The sequence below is a fragment of the Actinia tenebrosa genome, unplaced genomic scaffold (genome assembly GCF_029948245.1).
Source record: "Actinia tenebrosa isolate PJP-AT-01 unplaced genomic scaffold, QUT_ActTen_1.0 PGA_scaffold13__45_contigs__length_12533684, whole genome shotgun sequence".
Lineage (NCBI taxonomy): Eukaryota > Metazoa > Cnidaria > Anthozoa > Actiniaria > Actiniidae > Actinia > Actinia tenebrosa.
In genome coordinates, this window is record NW_028292573.1 from 2,816,632 (window position 1) to 2,840,747 (window position 24,116).

A 24,116-nucleotide genomic window follows, 5' to 3' on the forward strand; every position below is an offset into this window, starting at 1 on the left:
TAATCAAAAGAACAAAAATCAGAACATTTATTTTTTAAGTTATTGATCGTCTTAATCATTTTATAATATATTTTCAAATTACACTAGCAGACCATACAATTTCTTTTTTCGAACCTAAACTATATGATATAGTATATGTACTTAAAGTGCCTATCACCCTTCTGACAATATTTACAGTATTGATTCTACATGGGGTAAGATGTCGAATAACCTGGAAAAAATTCATAGTTTGAGTCTAGCTTCTTGTAGTTATGAAGGTTTTTCCATGCCATATGCTAATGCTGTGACGTATGAGGAGGCATTTATGGTTATTTGTTGTTCCTTGTAATTCGAAGAAACGGCGTCTATGTGAAAAATTGCTTGCAATAATTTCTATAAGAGCAATGGGCAAAACAATGACGTATTTCAAATTTAATTTATCTGTGCCAGTAAGGTTTTGTATATTAAATGATTACTCCTCATGCGTCACAATATTAGCATATGGCATGGAAAATCCTTTATAACTTCAAGAAGCCGCACTCAAACTATGAAATTTTTTCGGGCTTTTCCACATTTTACCCCATGTAGAATGAATACTGTGAATATTGTCAGAGGGGTGATAGGCACTTTAAAAGCCTAATGTATATTCGCTTTAATTCAACCAATTGCAAAGCTTTGTGAATTATTCCTATTTTTTTAAGCCGTTCAAGAAACAGCTACTACGCCTTGTGCTTTTATACCTAAAACATCCTATTTGTTTATTAAACACTACAAAAATAGTATATTTGTATATACATATATATATATATATTTTTCAAAACAAGCACCTATTATTTGCTGTTCGAAATATAAATTATCATTAAGCATGCAAGCTCTGTGTTCTAAGCATAATTTTGAAATGCGCAAATCACTATAAAGATTACTCTTACTGGTTTTCAACCTCTAGTTTATCCAGAGCAGGTCGATTTCACGTCATAAGGCAAACACGTAAACATAAATTCAAACATGAATTCATAGTTTACACCTTCCTTTACCAATCCTCCGTGCTAGTTCAGTCACGTCCCTTATGTCTCTAGGATGAGATAATTCCTTGACAAGTGAGTTAGAATCAAAGATATATTGGCCGTGTGTCATTTTCCCCATGAAGAGAACTATTTGGTGTCGCTTAACGCTAGGATAATTGCAGAAATGTCTTTTTCGAACATCAATGGTCTCTTTAACTTTTATGCCATTTTTCCCGTTAATTACTTGCGTAACCTTTATGGAATACGTTAACCACATGTTGTCCTCACCTACGTATACTACTTGGCCCTTGATAGCTAAAAAGAAGTAAATGTGCATGCATATAATCAGCCGAGTATCAAAGATGACAAGTGTTTTTCTCTTGGATGGGTAAACTGCTAAGTGTTACAGTGCGACTACTACAACCGGGGTAACCTAGACACTGAGAGCCAATCAAATCGTAGAATGAAAGTCAAAAACAATGCCGAGTTAATGTCGATCCAATCAAAAGCCTAGACTGCAATTGTAATTTGATCCTGATGGTAGTGTAAACAATTTCTCGTGAGAATAAATAGATATGATGGAAGGCAATTGTTTTCGTTAATTTCTGATTGGCTCCACTGTCCAAAGTTAGAATGTATTGCCTTCATTCCACAATTTGATTGGTTATTGCTGTCTAGGTAGCCTAAGAAGTCGCACTGTAATGATGATGATTTATGAATTTATATAGCGCCCTTTCTATGTGAATATAATGTGAATAGGCGCTTTACATTGAGGAGTAAATGACAGATTGCTTTTATGCAATTTTTACAAGCATGAGAGATGGTTAGTATGAAGTTTAGGCACTGAGGGTGGTCACTGCCAGGTTTTCTTTACGTCCTCAGTGGTTCTTTTACGTCCCTCCTATGTTGGTTAGTAATGAGTGTGGAGAGACGGGACCGCCATTTAAAGTGGTCATCCTAGCCACTTGAAAGCTAACAGATGTAATTACAAAGGTAGCACTTTCTCCTCAGTTATTTTAAGACCCTGAGTGTTGGTCCGGCCGGGACTCGAACCACGACCTCCCGCACGAAAGTCCGATGCTCAACCAACTGAGCCAACCGGTACGTTGATTTCTATAAGCATGTAGGATAAAATAATGCCATTGAGGTATAAAACTATCCTTACCAAAATCATAATTTCTACAGACGTGCCTAAACCTTTTCCGGCTGATTTTTGTAATGTCTGGATCAGGTTCAGGGCACCATTCTGCGGAAAAAAATTAAAATCACAGTCCAAAAAAAACTCATCCTGAAGTACGACGTCAATGAGAAGTTTGGGGTACGTACTATAGTCTTCATTTACTTCTTGTTGCCCATTGGAATTGTCTCTAAGAGTTAAAGCTTTTATTCAAAAAAGGTCGGGGATAGGTTATGTTGTATTTTCCACTATGACCGATGTGAATTCAATCAGCAAACAACGATATGGATTTTAACCAAACTTGTTTGCAGTCTCAGTTGTAAGGCATATTTTCTTTGCGGTGACATTATTCATATAAGAATATAATAAATTTCAAGCTTGGTAAGAAATTTTAAGAATTCAATATGCAATAACTTATTTGAAAATCTAAGCTGTATAACATTTTTTTCTCTCATTTTCTCAACAAAACCAGTAGATATGAGTCTTACTTTGTGTACATCTGCAATATTCCCCCCTGCAGCTTCCAACTGGCTTCTGTTTATCCCCCAGGTTGTAGAAAAGGGTACACTTGGCATCGGGCTCGTAATAATCATAGACTTTGATAGGTACAGGCTGGATTATCCCCACATCGAAGACTCGAGTCATGTTAAATGTAATACAAAATGGCTTGACACTGTCAATCTGTTTGATATATTAATTTTAAAAAAATGCTTTTAGAGTTTGGACACTTAAGTTTGAGTAAAAGTACCGTAACAATTTGGTATAACTTGTTACCCATTTTTGTCGGCTTTGCAAGTCGTAAACTGTGTTGCTTACCTTACTTAACCAACACAATTTTGTATCACACATTTTGTTTGTTGAATGAAGTAAAAGCACTCAATCTATACTACTCTTTGCATCAAATGAAATTTGTAAGGACAGTTTGATTAATGCGATCAAACACTGATGCTCTGCTGCAACTTTCAACATAACAAAATATATCGACTAAGTTTTTGCATTACCCAACGCTTCATAGAAAATATGTATATTAAAAGTGAAGCAACATTCAAATCAAACGTCCAAATATTTTTTGTCACTATTAAGCACATAGTCTATTCCTTACCTCATTCACGAAAAACTCAACCGCTCTGTCAGATGACCTGTATCTTGAAATGCTGCCATTTTCCTTATTTGCCAGCTGTAAATGGAACGACAACTTAAAATTTCACAATAATCATTTCATTCAAAACAACGCTGTATTGTTGGTCAGCGAGTCCGAGACTGAAGAGATTGTAGAGATATCTTTGAATGCTTTGATTTCATTTTGAAAATGCATCATTATTTATCAGGTGCTATAAATCATCGTTTACTATAGAGGATTTCTCGACAAAATACCTTCATTAAAGTTTCTTCGCTTGACCTATATCCAGCTAAACAACCAACTTCAATGACCGTCATCCCTGAACGTCCTGGTTTTTTATATCTTTTTTGTCACCCACGATAAAGGAAAAGAAAAAGGAAAACATTTTGTCAGGAAGCATTTGTTAGCAAAACCAAATACAGATAGCTGTCTAGCCAGTCAAGTTAAATCTTTGGATAAGATATTGCTTGCATTCTATTTACACAAACTAAATCAGTTTCCCCCCTCTAAAAATAATACAAAATCACGCGTGAAGTGAGACTTTGTGTATGGATTTCAATGGGCTGTTATGTATTCGAAGTCGCAAGTATAAAGCAAACAAATAAATCTTTTTTTCTCTCTCTCTCTGTAAACCACCAAAAAATTAAAAGATGAAATTGGATAGTTCTTACTGTGTGCAAACGGTCAATGCAAGTTCATCTAGAGTGGGAAGTTTCTTGAGTAAGGATATTTTCTTTTTCTGAAAATTCTTCTTCTTTTTTCTCCTTGTTTTCATATTTCTCTTTTTATTTCTTCTTCCTTTAACTGCTCTTCTTGGACGAACTTTTCTCTTGTGCTTGCTGCTTAATGATGGTGTGGAATAAAAAAACTGGTTTGGCCCATGTACAACTGTCAGATTTAAGTGATAGTTGCATCTTTCTTTCGCATGAGGAACACTGTATCTCACTTCAACCTAAAATATAGCAAAATTAGAAAAGCTGTTAAAAATGAAGACTTAGGGAAGGCTCAAAGTAATTGCTTGGTTTCACTAGACGTCATTTCCTATCAGGAACGAAATGGTTATTTTTTTAAAATCGAAATTCTTAAACTTTATATCGTAATCTTCTTTTTCACAAAAAAAGAAAAAAATCTGTAAGAGGGAACCATTCCAAACAAATTTTATTGATTTTTACGAAATCCCTCTTACAGAATTTTATTTTTTTATTTTTTTGTCAAAAAGAAGATTACGATACAAAGTTTTTTAAAAAATACACCATTTCGTTCCTGAATTCGACTTTTGAAATAACATTTTTGATGGCATACCAAGGGTTCTGATGTTGTCATAGCAACGTCTTACATCATTTGTTCATGTTCATTGTGATCTTTGGTTTATGGTCTTTAGCTTATTTTTATTCTTAGATCGAAATGGGAAATCATAAGCTAAATATGTATTTCACAGTTGGAGTGCATAATTATAACTCACTGTCATTTGAGCAACACCAGTGCCTGAAGTGGTAATCTTAATTTCCTTGCCTAAGTACTCGGAGACCTAGAAAGTAAAAAAAAAACATTTTGAAAATAAATTTTTAGACGAGTTATCTAAGTAAGATATTTTTTTTTTCACCTGTTAATTTAATTTTATCTGTTTATCAAAGTATTATGATCATCTGGGTGGATGTAGTCCTGAGAAGGACTGTTTGATGGGACTGACGTTTCGACAACCTGAGCGGAAGTCATCTTCAGAGTTCTCAGGACTACATCCACCCGGATGATCATAATACTTCGATAAACATTCATTCACCTGAGTCCAGACCGTTCTAAACAATATTAAATTTATTCATTGCATGGTCTCCTCCAAATTAGCAATTGCTCTAAAGGGGGTCAATCGATGAATTTGAGACTTGCATAACGAAAGCAACTTACTAAATTTGTCTACTTTATAGTTAATGCACATTCATATTAAGGCGATGTTATATATTATAATATAAGTTGTATAACTCACGTCAGTTTCTGATCGTAAAACAGCATTAGCTTCTAATAAATTCAGTCGATGTTTGTTTTTTATTTTTATCTCCAAGTCAAGTTTAACCTTCTCAACTTCTTTGCTGTACTTTGCGATGGATTCCAATGCAATACACGTGTCCTTTTGAAAAGCAAAAAAAAAGGATCGAACTGTAATTTAATTAAATGACTCTGTGGTTATGCAATATCACGTGATGGCAGCCATGTTGGATGGCAGGAACAGTACTGACAATCGTAAATAATTCAATTTCCCAGACTAAAAATACTATGAGGTTGTTTAATCATCTAACATGACCGCACGTGATAGTGCAAAACCTCTATTAACTTTTTTTCTTGACAACTGATCAAGTCAGTAGTGGTTATTAAGACTGAAAGCTGAATTTGTTTTAATTGATAAAGAGCAAGCACTGTATCCATAAGACACAATATGACATAACTAGCTCTATTTAGTACCAACTAGCACTGATGAAACAATATTATTTCTATTTTACTATTTTGTTTCTATTTAGCACTAAATATATTTAGTACTTCTTCATAGACTACCTGTTTGTTCTATAAGAGACAAAATAGTCTTAGGAATAGGAGATAACGGGTAAAATGTGATCAACATACTGCAGCTTGCACAAATTCCCCGAGGGAAGTTCTCTGTTTCTTTAACCAGACTACAATGGGACCAGCATACTCCAATCTGTTCAAGGCAACTTGAGCCAACAATGCGTAACCAGCGGTCTCGATGTTACGAGCCTTTGAGCCTGCCTCCCAGTATCGGCTGGATGTTGCTAAATCAACAAAACCAAACACATAATTATGCGTCATATTATAAAATTCAATTTCATCCAGCGAGTGATGTATCTTCTAACACACTGGGAAATTGTTTTGTACAAATCATAGAATAAGGAATTACGATTTGCGTTGGGGTCTCTCACCTTCAAAATCTGTCTTCCCTGCAAATGAGTTGACTTATAACTGACAATGTTTTGGATAAAATTTCCAATCAACAAAACCCAAAAGAGAAATTATTTACACTTCGCGGTTGATGTTTCCCTGCTAGCAAATTCGATTCTCCATCGCGATTCTGGCAGGGAAGCAAGGGAGACTCTGCTATAGCAGGGAATTTTGACGTCTCCGTCGTCGATTTTGGAAATCCCCAGGCCAAATGTATCATCTTGGACGTTACCAGTTAAAATTAAATTAAAAATTCCAACAAAGGAAAGAAAAGAAAGAAAAAGGTATTAATTATACCTACTATAGTTGTAGGAATTGTCTTTTTTCCCCCACAGCAAACTTATCAATAGTAAGCTTTAGAAGTAGAGTTGCCCTACTTTCAAGCACATGGAGTCTACTGGCCATGGTAATATTTTTTTCATTTCGTATAACTAAACATAATATAGTATATTGAAAACTCACCTGAATTATACCGCGCCTTCTCAATTAGCATTTCGTTGCTTCTAAATCGCTTGGTGCTGTTAGCTAGAGTCAGTGCATATGTCGTAATTGCCAGGGTATAAGTATCAGTTATATTTGGAATTCTTCCCTCTAGAAAAGTTGTTGCACGCTGGAGAGATACGTCTTCTATCTTAAAGTAATAACATATTAACAAGTATCAAGATTTCCAGTTGTAAATCATAATTTGATACTAAACTTCCTCTACGAATAAATAATTTAATTAATATTAATGATTAATTTAAAGCAGTTCAAGTCTTTGTAGTGGGTTAGTGAGAATTGTCAGATGGTTTCCTTGCTTCTTATTGGTTGTAAACTATGTAGACAAAACTAGGAACTAGAAAATGTATCCCTCCTATGAATGTACCATGGTAACCATGGTGTTAGGGATACCCTTTTTTGTTTTTGGTGTCCCTTTGCAAGATAGTAGGAACTCCTTTAAGCCGTCTCGAGGTAACCCTTCCCTCTCACGGCTAAGGGGATCTGATAAGTGTAAATATACTCTAGGGAATGATTTAAAAACTAGCAAAATCTTTATTTAACACATATACAATTTTTTTTACCTAAGTGTTTGGATCGGCGCATGAAAATGAATTATTACCTAAATATCGAAAACACTTACCAATCCCCCACATTGACACTGTTTTAGTGCAATAACCACAGCTGCTGTGAAGCTGACATCACTTGTGTACACACCACCATTCAACTTTTAAGTTTAAAAACAAAAGTTAAATTTTTACAAGCGTCATTGTTATATGAGTTAAACTTTACAGTGTTTTATTGAGTGTAAGTTAGAGTACATAGGTACGTCATAATATTTGTTTTCCGTTCCACTCACTCACAACAACAAATTAGAGAAAGAAACGCTTTTCAGTAAACCGGGAAGCATTTTAAACCGGAAAATCACAGTTTGACGTTGAGACTGCTTAACTATTCAATGTGAATGTAAGTCCTTCTTCTTGTGTTATTATTCTTCGTGTGTTACTTACCAAAGAAACGCGTCGTCCCTCTGTATATACGCCATCATTTCTCTGTCTCCCAAGTATCCAGTTAACAGAGTAACACAAATCACTTTTATCAATAACGGTGTTTTTTAATTGCCTTGCTTGACAAAACGTTTTAACAACGAAGGCAGTTAACCTAGCAAAACAAGGGAAGAAGAATCTGGCTGTTGCTGTTGCTGTGTTTTGTTTGTTTGTTTGTTTATTTATTATCATCATTATTTTTTGCTGAAGGTTTGAGCTTATTCCAGTTTCGTTTATCACCCAAAAAACTTTAGATTTAGGTTGGTTTTGGAATGGTTTTTTGGCTTTCCTAGCTTATTGTTATCCTTGTCATTGCTGCTGTAGCTGCTGCACCTGTTTTCTTGTACCTAATGATAAGGCTTAATTTTGAAGGAACAAAACATTTACCTTACTCATAAACACTAAATAGATTTCTTACCATGTGCTTCCAGAAGACCCAGCATTAGAAGGACGAACGATAGAATAAGAATGATCATTTCCACGAAAATTTCTTTGATGCTTAAAACCTAAATAATAAATTATTGAGTTTAAAAAGGCATAACTTGTGCCAGCTTGTGTGCCCTGCGGAACCCGTGACCCGTATGAGATATATAGAGCAGTTTTCGTATGACTGTGAAAAGCTCAATGCCGGAAGCGTGCCGCGCCGTGACCGTGATACTTCCTAGAATTTTAATTGACTGATTTTTTTTTTCACGCGCAATATGATTGGTCTAAAAGTGCCGTGATCTTGACGTTACCGTGTCCGCGCCGTGTTTATGCCTTGTTTCGGGTATTTGATTGGATGGAGAGTAAATTCTCGTGCAATGTGATTTGTCTGGCGTATCCCTTGCTGTGTCACAACCGTGTTCGTACCGTGAGCTTTTCACAGTCATACGAAAACTGCACTATGTTTCAGTTTACCTTCTTGAATGTAGCTATATTTTTTATTCTCCGTTTCATTAGTTAACTGCTTTGTCGTGGTAAGATAGTAAAGGATGTAGACATTAGGCCCTATTAACGCCATGTTCGACACACCAGAACCATGTGGTAGCTTGAGGAGCTTTTCGATGTTTTCCAAAATTAAGTCAGTAAATAATCCAGTGATTTTGCCTACGTTGCAAAACATATAAGTCTTTCAATTATGCTAGTATTTGTGATATGAAAAGCACTTCTCATGCTCATTAATAATTCATGAGTAAACCAGCCAATCAATGGGCTATTTTTGGGTCACATGATGTTACTTGAAACCTGGTAAAGTGCTGTGAAAGGAATGCATTCAGTCTGGAGTAACTGGAACAAAATTAATTCAGTCCTAGGACGATAGGTCCTATATAGTCCTAGGACTGAATTAATTTTGTTCCAGTTACTCCAAGTCGAATAATTAATGAGATGAGAAGTCATTTCAAAGCCTCCAATATCGGACTGGACGGGATTTCAAGTCCGCGCAATTCGTTCCAGTCCTAGGCTGCGCCTCGGACTGGAACTAATTGCGCGGACTTTAAATCCCGTCCAGTCCTCATTGTCGGCTTTGAAATATTACATCAACCACGGATAGTCTTGTTTCCTACCTTTGAGGAAAATCTTTGCAATTACAGATGTTGGGATTGCGTTCCTTGGTAGTTCTAGCTTTATTTTGTTCATCTGTATACCTTTCGTGTGTGTTTCTGATAAAAAAGAAATTAATTATACTTTTTTTAATAATTAATAAAGATGTATGGAATATTGAAATTAATCAAAATTGAAGAAACAATTGTTTAAGGGCAATTAACATGAATTCTTACCTATGCTGGGAAAATGCAGCACTTCAGACTGATTTTTCCTTCTTTGATTTTTTAGATATTCTGTTGAGTCAGCAGTTGAGTTGCAACATTAACTTAAATACTTATCCTAATCTAAATATAATGCAATCACAATTCCTTGGTGGACATATTTTGCAACCCAATTGATAGGGAGATCGAATTGCATTTAAAAACGTTGTCTTGTTTCGCTTGTCTTTTTATCAAATTGTTTATCAAAAGTTGCCTTGATTAAGATAATTAAATTCAATAAATCCATGTATAGTGCAAACCTTTTGGATCAAGAACGTGCGACTGTGTTAAACTTTTTTGTTCCCCTTCAGGCTGTAAGTTAATATAAGGAACATTATGATGATTTTACTTTTACGTTTCGACCTGTGACCACCCTTCACCTTCTTCTTCAAAATGCTACTCCGTGTTTGGGCACACGAATTTAAAATTTAGTAATAGGGTGCGCATGGGATGGAAGAGTGAAGACAATGGAATTCTTTACTATCAAATTGCTTTGAATTCAAAGATCGGATATTACGATAGCGCGCATACATTTAAATTCTACTACGTTAATTATATGTATCTAGCAAAACAGTTCTAGGGCATCACAACTGAGTCTCCGATGCCCTCCGAAGGCGCAAAAAATAAAAAGGAAAAACTTATATACAGAAAATTTACACATACGCTCGTATATATGGTCTATAAGTTAACTAAATAAATCTTTAGTGCTCTTTTGAAACAGTCTACAGATGTTGAGGCGTAAGTATTTTGGTATTGAGGTTGCTCCACAGGCGTGGAATAACAACCTTTTCATATACCCTTAGTAGGAAAATGATGTTTCATACTGGATGTTTTACTGCCCCAGAAAATTATTGTATATTTAATATTGCCTAGAAACCTAGAAACGTAAAAACCAGACTAGAAAGTGTCAAGGGGCATCTTTTAGCTCTTATAGACTGTGTCAATTGTTTCAGGCAGCCAGTGCGGGCAATGAAAATATTATCTAAAAAAAAAACTTACTAATTATTTCTTCAATTGAATATCGTTGGACAATTGGAGGTTCGTGGCATACATGTTGGGGGATGTTCAAGGCATGTGGCACTTACTTGATATCCAACTCAAACTTAGAATTTACCTTTGTGGCACAGACAATGATAAAAATAAGTGATATTCTAATATTTTGGTGCAAACTATAATTACAAAATATTGACAAACTTACAACTACAAGAAGCTTCTTTAGGATTCGGTCATCCCCGTAAAAACTTCTCGCCGTCACCTCAATTGGTATCTCCCCAAATTTGATTGGCAATAAATTAATAGCATAGGAAACTGAACTTTCCGCTTTTACTTTAATCTTACTGGATGTCAATCTAGATGTTTTTCCTGGTTGAGCCACTGAGCAGAAGCTTTTGTCTCCTTTGAGATATAAGTAGACCTTCGAAACGAATAAAATATCGAAAATAATAAGTAAGGAAAAGGTGCAAAAGGGCAATAGAGGCTTTGCACCATCACTTAGTTTCCCAGGGGGAGAATACTCTATTGCTGTGCCTTCTGCATGGTGTCACCATGTCACCATGTCCCTGGTGCAAAGCCACTATAACACCCAGCGTCAGATTAAATTGGGATTTGGAGCAGATCGAGAAAAAGCTGGGGAACCTAGACAATTAAAAACTCCCAAAATTATATGAGGCAAACAATAAACAACTCTAACACGTGCGATCATGGGTTGCTCAAAGCATGGTTGAGACCATGGCCACACCAGCGAAGGACATCACAGAAACCCTCATCTTTGAGGAAAAGCGGACCTCATATTTAAACTAAAATATAGAAACGTGAAAATATATTCATGCTTACAACGACTGCACAACGACTGATCCATAGGGAGAGCCGGGGGGTCCGGGCCCACCTTTCAAACCTAAGTTTGAATTGATTGTTTCTTCCTAAAATCTATACGGTTTTTTTCATGTAAGGGTTTAAAGTTTTGTATGACGCATATCTTTCATTATCATTACCAAAATATCATATTTCTTGTAATTAAAAAGAGTTGCCAAGATGGTAATTTCCTCTCCTCGTTGTACAGAATATGGCATGGAAAGATGAATGAAGAAAGATTTGAAGGTTGTGATGTGAAGTGGCTTAGCGATACCAAAACCAGCGGAACTGGACACTCCTATTGCCTGCACCACCCATGTTGTCATGGTATCCGGTAAAGAAACAGGTAAGACCGCTGAACCACATTTGCCTTGAAAATCTGGTCGTATTTTTCTGCAGTCTTCGACTCTCGCACTTTGTCTGATCATATGAAAACATATTTAACAAATAAAACAGCTTTTTCTGTGCTCCCTTCAGTAATAAAGCACGCAGGATGTGACGTAAGCACAAAAGAAGTACGAGCCGTAGCTAGGCGAGTGCTTTTCGCACTTCTTGAGTGCTTACGGTGCTTAATAATGAATATTAAAAAATATATATTAATTTATTTTTTGAGAAAAAGTATACTTTTCTAGATAACGTGAACTCGATAAACAATGATTAAGGTACACATTAAATTACGTAGCCGAATCAAATGTTTGCAAATCTTATAATACAGATGATCATACTTCAAAGTTTGTCTGCGTTTTGCTATTCAGCGCTTGGCATTATTTTTTATCGAATTTCAAAAGTTTATTTCCCCTTTTGAAATTTGAAAGTTTTAGATGGTATAACGGTGTGAAAAATAAAATAGTAATGTCAACAAAAAGTGATAAAAGGATACAAGTATTATATTCCAGCTGATACTGTCGGAGGACATTTTTTTCATCCCATATGAATCTGGTAACCATTAATATAACCTTATTGTTGTCTCTTCAAGGAACCACGTTCTAGGAAAATACTGACGAATCATTGGCGATTCTATGAGGTCCTCTGAAATAAAATATAATTTTTATTTACTCAAACAAACATAAACAAAAAACAAATTACATTTGTATGAGCGAGTGGGCGAGTTTATAGTGAGTGACAGTTTGGATCATATTTTAAATATTATATCGAATATAATATATATATTAATAATAAAATAAATATTATATCGAATATACCTTCAAAGCGTCCTAATAATTCTTCAAATGATCTTTTAGACCGCCTTCCACGATTCCCTGTACATCCACATATAATAGAACAGTAAAGTATACCTAAAGCTTCAAGCTATTTTCCACTACAACAAACTCATTTACTAAATATATTTATCTTAGTCAGACCTTTACTTTGGGCTTAAAGTTCCCCATTTTAACAGAATTAGGAATTTTCTAGATCTCGTTTTCTGATTGGTATAGAGCCGGGGCAAATAGGTGGACATACCGATAAATTACTTCAGCGAAACAAGCGCGCTTGAAAAAGTTTTTTTTTTTTTTGTGTACTAACATTGTTAATTTTCTGGGGTAAAAAATTTTTTTCCTCCAATTTTCCGTAGCTTGTCCTCTTATTTTCCACTCTTTGTTTTGTCATCTAGCCTCAGAGGCTACGCCTCGTGAGTCATTTTGACAACAATTTGACGGCTATATATGCCCTTTATGCTTCATTTTAGCTTCATTTTAAAATAGGAGAAATTGTGTTATGTTAGAGCACTTTGGGGGCGGTAAAAGTCAGAAATGTCTTCATTTTCCCTACAAACTTTGAAGTGTACTCAAATCAGTTACGCATTCATTATCTTCGTTAAAACTTACCTTCTGATCTCGTGGCTGTGTTTACGATCATATCACGAGAAATTACAACCATGCGGGCATTCTGATTAAGACAAATACAAATACAAATACAATCAGTTATGAGAATCATTTGGTGTAAGCACATATAATAATGATTTAAAGATTTATGGTCTATGGTTAATTAATGATTTTTCTTATAAAGCAAATGACCACATACTTTTTTATTTAGGAATTTAAGAATCATGTCTTTGGACGGATGGGAAGAAGGCAGATACTTCGTGAGGGTACTGGTGAAGAGTGCCCCCTCCCCCATTGACAATGATAATGGGAGGTTCTTATGTAGCGCATTTACACAATGTCTCAATGCGCTCTACATTTATTACCAGTGTAGAACTTTACGGGCTACAAATTAGACAATCCTGGAAAGGTCCTTTCTTAAGTATCATACCTGGAAAACATCTTTCGCATTTTTTCCACTAGTTTCTTCATCAATAGAAAAATCTTTTAACTGTTTAAAAACCTAGTCACAATAAAAACAATGTTATGAAAGTGCTTAAATATATTTTAAGGTAAGACTTCTTATTAATCAAAGCACACAAAAAAAAAGTAAATTAAATAACGAACCCACCATTCCAGGAGAGAGGATATTGCCGTTTCTTTGATAGTAGACAGTTTGATCAACACCAACTAGTGTAACAGTAGTTCCAACGGTACCCACAATTTTGAGATCGTATGGATTGCCTGGCAAGTAAACTGTTTCCTGGTGTGAAGGGACAATAAAAATCTGAAAAATTACAACAAAATCTATTTTTAAAAAACGTTGTCATCGGTCGGAGATCTGAAATCTGAAATCTGAGACATAATCTGTATACAAAAATTTTATCCAAACCTTTTTGAAATAAAGGTTTATACATATAAAGTTGTGAGTTCACAACATATATTTGTCTTTTGTTTTCGAATACAGAATTTTTGCAAAACGCTGTACATACGTAAATACATAAAAACGAGGTGTATTTTGAGGTGCAAGTTTTTTTATATTACCGGGTTTGGAAGCTCAGCCTCTACTTCCAGCAAAATGCTATCAGAAACGATTTTCCCTGTATTCTTGCTTACATAATAGGCAACGAGCCGAGCCGATGGAGACATTAATGGTGATACTTTGAAGGAAATCGTGATGGTGATACCAAACGTTTTATTTAAAGTCGCACTGTGGACAATTTTCCCAAGTGATACAACCTGGTTGTTTTAACAACAAAAAATCACATTAAAATGAAATAATATCCGTATCCAAACATATTTCCGCCATCCATTATTCCTTCCTCCCTTCCTCCCTTCCTCCCTTCCTCCCTTCCTCCCTTCCTCCCTTCCTCCCTTCCTCCCTTCCTTCAAGTTCCTTCCTTTCTTCCATTTCTTCTTTCATTCACGTATTCGATTCATCCATGCATTCGTAAATTATCGCCCCACGTTTGTTTACGATATATTTCCGCCAAACAGGTACATTATTAAAACTTATCTGTCTTACCATGTAATTCAAATGATTTACATTAAAACCCGTCAGGATCGCGTCAAAAAAAATGGTTGACCCAACCTACAAAAAAAAGGCGTTTTTTTCAATTTTTTAAATGACATAAATTGGATATATTAATTGTATTAACTGACATAATAATAGTTGGCTAGTGTGTCGTCCCGTAGTAGTGCCAAAAATTACCTTTGCAGGTCTAATTTGTTGCAATTGTATCATCTCAGTCGATTCAGAAGCAAATGCTATGAAGTTTTTTAAAGCATTCTGTGTCTTAAAAGTTTGCGATTTCGTTTCCACCTGAAAAAATGAAAAAGAATAACATAAAAGAAAAGTATTGAATACACAAGACGATGCACAAAAAGGAGCCACCTTGAGAAGAAAACAAAACAAAACAAAAACCAGATAAAAAGACAAGCCAAAGTATTTTTTAAATATCAAAGAAATCAAGGAATATAATAACTGCATTTCAACCTTTATATTTAGCCTTCTAGTTTGACGCGGAACATGAAGAGTGAATGAGATAACGCCTTTATCGTTTGTTGTGGCTCTTCCTTCTTTTGGTATCGATTTAAATGAGGTTCCATACGCTTTAACCGAAAGTTTCACTGGAATTCCATCAGCATTGTCTTTATTGGGATACGAAACTTTGGCCTAGAAATAAAAGAACATTTAAATTAAGGGGAATTCTAGATCACGACTCATGCCAATCTTAAAAATGAATAAGAAGTAATGACCTTTATTGGAAATGGTAATCCTGGTTTAAAGTATCGCGCTGTGTTGACGTACTCAATACGGTATGGTGTCGTCACGAAGTAGATCGAGTTCTCCACCGCTCTCTCTGTTTTGCCTGTCGACTTCTCTGTCACATCAGCCTCGACTTGAAGACGACAACCGTCTGGAAACCACTTGTCTTGCAATAGATTCTGTATGTGTTTTGTTTCAACTGGAAATGTAAATGAACTCTCATGGAACTAGGAAATAAGAGATAAAAATTAAGGATTATTGATTGTAATTACTATAAGTATAATCACAACCATAAGTGTACCAGTGTTCTATATGTCATAACAGACAAAGGATCTTTCTGGAGTCCTAAAATGGACAGTCGGACAGCAACCTTTCCCGCCACTTTTTTCCCATAGCCATATCTGAAATAGTAAATAACACAACTTTTAGAAGCAACTGATTGGGGGCGGGGGGATTGTGGGTTATAGAGGTCATCGATGGTGGTGGGACGACTATGATAAAGATTATTATTACCGGCCATGACATAGGCGGTGATGATAAATGATGATGAACTATCAAATATGTATGCCTAGAGATGATGACATTAACAATAGTAGTATTGATGAATGATTATGCACGATAAAAAAAAGGCATGGTGATGTTGGCAATGCCGTGATGTTGATAGTGTACGACTATATATGGCAATGCACACGATGATAATGATCATTAAAGGTACGCAGTGATGATGACGATGATCATGTTCATGATCATGGTGTTGATACGATTGAACAAAAATGGCCTGCTTTAAAGGACAGGTCGATTATGAGAGAAAATTGCTTGACCAAAAATCATGATTTACTCTTTTACTCGTATGTAGGTAGACCTACGCATCAACTGCGCAGAGAATTTTGGATCGCTCCCGAATATGGTGCAGGAAGCTAGGGGGCTGGGCTACCGACGATTATTTTGCCGCCATTTTTGATTTTGTTCTATTTGATTAACATTAACCCTACCAAGCAAAAGAAAAAAGCCGTCAAAGATCCGATAGAAACAAAATCATAAATGGCGGCAAAATAATCGTCGGTAGCCCAGCCCCCTAGCTTTCTGCTACGTACTTACTGGGCTTTGCCAGACACATTAAAATAGGTATCGGTAGGTAATATGTAGCGTGGACCTTTAACCATGACGGAGAACGTTGGCAGAACTGCAAATATAGTTATGTACATTTTGTGTTACAACTAGAAAACTCTGTTGGTGTAAGGGACTGTGCAATAATAATTAGGAGAGGGGGGGGGGGGGCTGAAAAATGAGATATATCAAGCAAAATGTTAGGCAGTACCCCCCCCCTAAAAACAAAATTTTTAGTTCTTACCCCCCCCCTGTTGTGTTAAAAATAACGTTGACACCCCCCCCCCAATGATTACCATCCTTCAATTAGAAATTTGTTTATGTGAATACCTTTTGTCATGCTATTGCAAGCCTGTGCTTACTTATCATTTGTTGTATTTTTCTTGACAACCGAAGTCGAGAAGTAAACTAAAGCGACTTTATTTGGGTTAAAGTTAAAGTTTCAATGAGTGATCACAGGAAACATTTGTTGTCTTTTTCTTGACAACCGAAGTCGAGAAATAAAAAGCTTAAGCGACTTTATTTGGGTTAAAGTTAAAGTTTTCAAGGAATGATAACTTGTTGTGATTTTTACTCTTTGCACACGCCATTTAAAAGCCTTTGTGTCCCTTGTTATTATGATACGCTTGGTGGTTCCAGTAGGCGGAGCTTGTGTTTCTTTTGGAGGCCGTGGTAGATTTAAACCACTCTGATCAGTATGCATTTCGCTATCTGTTTTCGAAAAATTCCATTTAATGGCAAAAATATTTATGGAAAGTCAATGAAATTTGGCAGAGGTAATCCTTCGGTGTCTGGAAACATTTCCCATATGAAAACGTTTTGACTTCTTAGTTATCAATTGACACGGTTTTCTTTGTTATTCATAAGGCTTTATTTTTATTACAACCCTCATAAACAATGGACAAACTTAAAGCCCGGGGAGGGAATTGAAATGCAGCAGGGAAGAGCGGGGCTGATATGAATTAATCTGATTGGCTCATTATGAATCGAAGGTCAATATATAGTTATAAACCGGGTTTATAACTATATATTGACCTTCGATTCATAATGAGCCAATCAGATTAATTCATATCAGCCCCGCTCTTCCCTGCTGCCTGACGAGTAAACTATCTGGGGAATAATACTATTCTACAGAACTAATCTAATAATGTTTACATTCAAAAAAACTATAGAGATATGTTTTCTAAACATTACATTATCAAATCGTTGCTAGTGCTCCTAGTTTATGTGTTAAAGTTTACAACACAGTTTTTAAAATAATAATTCTTACAAACTGGGTTTTGCTCATCCTTTTCACTACATTTCTTCTTGTTTTCCTGGCCGCCATTATCGAGATTTTCGTTAGGTCTTTTTGCCGTAGATGTGGTACATTCATTGAAAGGCTTACCTCCACTGTCAAAGCACTTGGAAATCGCTGTCTTGCAAATTGAAAATTGGGCTTGAATGCTGAGAAAAGGTATTCGGCGTTATAAAAACTGCCTCTTCGTCAGTACTCTCCAACTCCATTGCCATACAGCCACATGTGATTACGAAACCCTAAAATCTATGGTTTTCTATTATCATCTGCACTTTTGTTTAATTAGCATCATAGATTTCCAGAACATTAAAACTATGTGCCACATTACCTCTGTAGGGACTAGAGGGCATTAGTAAATCCCTTTATAATCAACTCACATTGTTCATGCTCTATAGACAACAAGGGAAATATAAAAACAAAGCGGAAAATGTTTACCCTTTTGTATACATTCTGAACTTCCAACTGAACCACGAATATTTTTTAAAATTCTTTTTATTTTCATTATCTTAAAAGTCTAACATCAGAATATTATAGAAAACCTTCTTAATTGATAACTAAAATAGTTAGTTACCTCGAACGTCGGCAATAAGCCATATACATCCCTCGGGCCTGCGGCCCTCGGGATGTATATGGCTTATTACCTCCGTTCTCGGTAACTAACTCTTACTTAAGTGATTGTAGAAAATGAGCTAAATCATCAGCTCTTTAAAAAATCTTCATACTTCAGTTCGTTCATATAGGCAAACTTTAAATAGCATTTAATGGCAAAGATATGCGATTTTTCAAGTTATTTTTTTCGGATCTTGCAAGTGGAACTCTAGTTCTACAAAAGCCGTATGAAAACTTTTTAAGTTAAGTGCTTCTTCATGCCAGAAATAAGCGTTTTTGATGACAACTACGGCCATTTTGGCCTATTTTCTTTGTAAATGAGCGCGAGCAATCGAGCTGAACATTTGAATTTGGCGCTTTTGAGCTCATAAATGTCCCGGATGTGACGCCCCATTCTGCCCGATGCGATGTCCTTGTCTGCAACAAATAGTACTTCAAAGAATGTTCAACAAAACCGTCCATTTCAGAGTCATCTGATTCCACAACGGAACTATTTTCAGAAGAATCAGAGTCGTATTCGGAATCACTGGACAGGAATTCTGTACTAATTAATTCTTTCATTCCCAGGCAAGAGCAAAATTAAGGACACGTGCTACTAGCGCAGCTTTATTTCCTGTTAATACGTTAAGATTGTTCTGCTTGAGGTAGATATTTAGTTTTGCTGTCAGAGCTTTGACTTCGTGTTCATCTTTCCAGTTAATGTTTGGAAGGGTGTTTCGTTCAGCTTTCCTTTTTTGAGCTTTTATTTCAAGAAACTCAAGATGTTGAACAAAGCATTTGAGAGTGGTTTCATCAACCATCAATTTCTAACACACCTCCTGCATTTCATTCACGTTGAATGAGGTTAACCTACCAGAAGCAAATATCTGCTTGATTTGCATACTTGAAAGTTGTCGGACTCAGACTGGTCACATTAGATGGAATGTATCCGCGTGGAAAGGCTGTTGTGTCACCGAGATCGGGAACAGGGAACCAATTTGCTGGGACACCTGCTGTCCAGCCCTCCTTTTCACACGATTTACATGTTGGCTCACAAGCAAACTTCAAGTAATCTAAATAGTACTGCCCTTGTCGTACATGATCTTTCTTTAGTTCTCGAAGCTTCAAACACAAGCCATTTCCACACATCATTCCGCGTTTACCAGCAGATGCCTTCCTCCACTGAACAAGATATTTGGCAAGAAAATGTACGATCTGATTCTCTTTAGGGTAACTGGGCACAGAAATATTTTGAATTTCGAGTATTTTGAATAATTGTTTAACACTGTTTATATTGATATATGTTACAGTTACGGTTTGTATTCAGAATATTTTATTGCTTTTATATACATTTCGAATAAAACTTAAGGCCCCCCCCCCCCCTCCGTCAAATGAGTGATCTTACTTTGAGGCCCCCCCCCTATCTTAGCATCCATTTTATGTGATGCCCCCCCCCCTCTGGTTTTTCAGCCCCCCCCCCCCCCCCTCCTGATAATTATTGCACAGTCCCTAAGTGTTGGTGCTTTTGGTGTTGGTGTTGATTTTTGCTTTCCATTGTAATTTGTAAATTCAGTTGATTTTGCTTTTATTTTGTTTCCTTATTTTTCTAATGCACAAGTTTCCTGCTAACACTGAAACAAAGCCGTACTTACTATATTCCTGTACTCCAAACTTGACTGATACTTTGTTGGAAAGCTTAGAAAAATATGAAACAGATTGTAATAAAAAAAAAGATTAACATCTGTTTTGTCCCAATTCCAAACGGTTATTTTCTTTGACAAAATATTTTTCATTGACTTACGAGATGTCCGTAGTAAGCATCCATTGTCCAATTTCCGGTCATTGCAGGATGACCAAGATAGATGAATTTGTGAATGAATCCTAAATACATTTTAGCATATATAAGAAGCAAGATAAAATAAATATATAATATACCTTAGTTTAGCTTTTCTTCTGAAAAGAACTATAGGAATATGAACCCCTTATGTTCCCAAAAATGAACGAAGATAGATTCCTTTGCATTTAGTATACTTAGATGTTCAACTTTATACGAACCAGATTTGTTAACCAGGCCCTGCCACTGTTGCACTGCGATGCCTTGTGGATTCTTTAATTTCGATAAAATAGAATAAAAAACAAGAAAGCATGAGTCCTAAAGATACATTTCCAACTTAATTACACACTCTGGTAATGAACATATTGACAGGCAAGTATAAAGACCAGAAAATGAGAAAATGCAGACCGTCTATCTATGAAGTCCACCAAGACACGACTTAGAGATTGGAAAGAAAATTAGTTCACTCTCTCTCTTTCGCTTCGTAGCTGGAGAAGTTGAATTTCAATTTGTTATCACGATGTGCATTATTACATTTTCTTTCTCCCCCCCCCCCCCCCCCCCTCTTTATGGTGTTAAAAAAAGACAAGCAAGTACCACACCTTACCTTGACGATAAATTTGACCTGCAGATAAATAGATCGATGTGAAAACTACGTCTTATGTTTTCTAGGTAATGATTTTCTATGCTAGTTTTCTATGCGTTATGTTTTGTTTCTTTGTGTGATTTTCGGAATGGGATGTTTTTAATTATTTTGTAAATTAGGGAATCAATATGGGAGGGTGAGGGTTCCGCGCGAGGCTCCGTACACTGTGCTACCGTGGCCATCCAACTTATTTTTTTGCCAATTAGCAACTAGCAAATCAGACAGCTAGAATGTGTGCACTCAGCGTGACCGCAAATGTTTAGATTTATTTCGTACTTTGCAGCAAAAACGTAAATAAATGGCTAGGAATTTGCATTGGTGATTTTCATACCGATTTAATTCGCAATTTGCTGGCTTACACTGTAAATAAATTGTAATATTTAAAAAATATAATGTACCTATCTATCGCTCGTAACTACTATCAATAATCGAAACTCCCTCGATTTCAATTACAATTTACGCACCTTCTTCGTACTTGGCTTCAAATCCATTCCCAGAGGGATAACATGTAGTCTTACTAGAAGAACATATTGAATCACAAAGTTACTGTATAATAACTGGCTGGTCAAGATTCGTAAAATTAAACTGTGTAACTTCGCTTTCGACATATAACTACATAGCCAAGCCTATCTCTAGAAACTCTCATTTACCATTTTCTTCTGGAGTATAGATTGGCTTGTCTGTCTGGATAAGAAGGATGCCATCTTGGTAACTCAGACGAACTTTTGCGTTACTGTAGAAGCGTAACTGGGGTCCTTTGCATTTTGCAAACAGGTGGATATACTTTTGCTTTTGATCTCCTCTATCTAATATGTACTCTGGGTTGATCTACGAGGCACAACGATAATAAAAGAATTATTGAATGAGAATAAACATCACAGGCCATGTTATTAAAACCAAAAAATGTCGATCGTGCTATCTGCCACAGAGCATCTTAATATGACACTGTGAAAAGGCATCATTCACCACGCTAGCTTCACGGTACGTAATTTGACGACACCTTTTATTTGACCGAATCGAACTGTGGTCAAGATCATTATTAAGCCGAAAACCACGGCACACCATGCAACCCTTCTTGCACACAGTTAAGTTTTTCAACTCGGAAAAGGCTATAAATGTGTTAGCGCTCAAATTTCGAATATTTCATATAAATAATGTGCATATTTTTTTTCGCAGTCGGTAGAATTCGACATGATAATTTTATTATTAGAACTTGCCTTAACTGTTAGAAGTTTGGGGTCACCTGTTTTGGACAAAAAATGAATCACATTTTACAGAAATAATACATAATTGTAGTGTTATTCGAGGTTCTTAAAGACTGATGAAATACTCCTACTCCCTTCATCCCGACCCCCTCAGCTCTCCTTTCTCCTTCCCCTCTAACCTTACGGCCACCTTGCACGCGGTGCCGCTACGGAAATTTAAGCTTTAATCTGTGAGTCAGCCGCCGTGTCCTTATTAGTAGATCAGTCCAATGATTGGTCCAGGGTTCAATAGAATTGACATGTATTGTAACTTTATCTTTTAAATAGTTTCACATAGATAAACAGGAGAACATTTAATAAATAAATAAATAAATAAATAATAAATAAAAAAAAAGAGGTTGAGCTCCTAGTACAATACCTGCAGAGATCAAAGCGTGATCTGAAGAAATCACTTTAGATGAGGATGGTAAACGTAGTGCTACTTCAACATCATGCGGAGATGTCACGTCGAATAATGCAACATGGATCTTCTGCGGTACCCCAATGTCGAATACATCGGGAGCCATGATGACATGCCTAAATTTATACGCGGAATTTCCCTTTTTAATGAATCATTTGCACTTCTATCTTCATACAAATAAGACGCTTTTCAGTGATGTTTCTTTTGTCATTGCAATGCAATATCTCAGGCCGCAGCTACAGTTAGCAAATACGCACCTATATTGCGGACTTAGTTTATGAAACCTTTCCAATGCTTTACCTTATTTAAAAAAAATTATACATGCTTTTTTATATTAACTCATTTGAAATGACTAAAAGTAAGAAATAAAGAAAAAAGGACCTTGAAAGAAAAACATTGTTAGTGCATGATTCACTGCGCAACTAATCCTACGGTTTCAGAGAATTGGAACTCTACTTAAGTACCAAATTCAAAACACTTATTTCGCCTCGTAATAATACTTTGAACATACCTTGGAATTGAAGAACATCCTGCAACAATCAGGGAAAGCAAAAATAGTGTCCACATTATGCGCTCTCCAGTACTTGTATTGATGGTACTTTCAATGATAATTGCGTGCTTTCATTCTCCTTGTCCTTACGGAAAACATGATAGTTTTCACGGCCTTGTCTTTTTATAGCGATTTTAAGAAGTCGAGTCATTAGATATTATTTTACTTGGGTCAATTGTTGGAACTATCAAGTCACCTAACTTCTCTGTCATGCTTTAGCGTGTAACTAAACCGTCTGTCATCAGGTCTACTACTTCCTGTTAGTCTACCTATTGAACCATTTCCAACGAAGCGGTCCCTTGGGGTACTTCTTTTACAAGTGGCAGGGGTTATTGGCGGTCTGTTTTGAAAACGAGCCAAAAAAGATACGCACAAATTAAAAGAGCTGTGGAGGCGAACGGGACTCTAACCTAGGTTATTCTGCATTCAATGTCCTAGAACGGTAGAAAACCGAACGAAAACCCAGATCAGAGCAAAGACAGGATATTAGCTGATAAACAACTCTACTAGTTCATATACCATAGCGTGTCCAGTCGGATTCAACTCAGGCTAACTAGTGTAAGGCTAAAGAGGCTTCAGCCATAAAACTAACCCATCCCATGCATGTCAGACTGTTTGTTTAGTTCCAAAAAGCATGAGTGTGGTTTAAATTAATATTATATTAATTGACTTTTATTTAATAAGGTTGACACTTGCTTGATAGTCGCAACTTAGCAAGCACTAAGTCAGCTAGTAACGTCTCGGAATGGCACAAGACCGTCATCAGGTTTTACGGGCTTGCACTACTGAAGAATGGTTGAAAGAAAACGAAATATCAGGGTTTATTCTATTTCGCAGAACGAAACAAAAAGAAATAATGTGTTTGAATTGAATTAATGTTAATAAACCTTCAAGTGCAGCTTCTTTTGGTTCCCTTCAATGTTCCCAGTCTTTGCGCATGTACCATACCAAAACACTTTCTAGGCCAACTG

The 24,116-nt window shown here is 36.1% G+C and overlaps 1 protein-coding gene across 2 annotated transcripts; it reads right to left on the reverse strand.

Annotated features, from left to right (window-relative positions):
• Window positions 1–23,293, reverse strand: LOC116300843 (A.superbus venom factor 2). Of its 2 annotated transcripts, XM_089028902.1 has the most exons (40): window positions 23,107–23,293; window positions 22,554–22,711; window positions 22,148–22,173; window positions 21,581–21,758; window positions 21,395–21,447; window positions 20,892–20,909; window positions 20,506–20,557; window positions 20,252–20,331; window positions 20,103–20,145; window positions 16,557–16,641; window positions 15,760–15,859; window positions 15,449–15,685; window positions 15,186–15,365; window positions 14,901–15,011; window positions 14,715–14,780; window positions 14,234–14,428; window positions 13,821–13,976; window positions 13,641–13,712; window positions 13,214–13,274; window positions 12,590–12,646; window positions 12,344–12,416; window positions 11,528–11,807; window positions 10,735–10,950; window positions 9,797–9,848; window positions 9,510–9,569; window positions 9,297–9,392; window positions 8,650–8,838; window positions 8,168–8,255; window positions 7,714–7,864; window positions 7,347–7,430; window positions 6,689–6,857; window positions 5,894–6,060; window positions 5,262–5,402; window positions 4,743–4,808; window positions 3,952–4,232; window positions 3,535–3,622; window positions 3,263–3,337; window positions 2,649–2,841; window positions 2,149–2,229; window positions 1–1,298 (listed from the first exon to the last, which is right to left on the reverse strand). In XM_089028902.1, exons 1-40 carry the CDS (start codon window positions 23,160–23,162, stop codon window positions 991–993), a joined length of 4,842 nt encoding a protein of 1,613 aa, XP_088885028.1. In that variant the 5' UTR covers window positions 23,163–23,293; the 3' UTR covers window positions 1–990. The 2 variants fall into 2 exon arrangements, with proteins under 2 accessions (XP_088885028.1, XP_088885029.1); XM_089028903.1 differs by lacking the exon at window positions 9,797–9,848 and having other exon boundaries at window positions 10,875–10,950.
• Window positions 23,294–24,116: the final 823 nt, after the last annotated feature.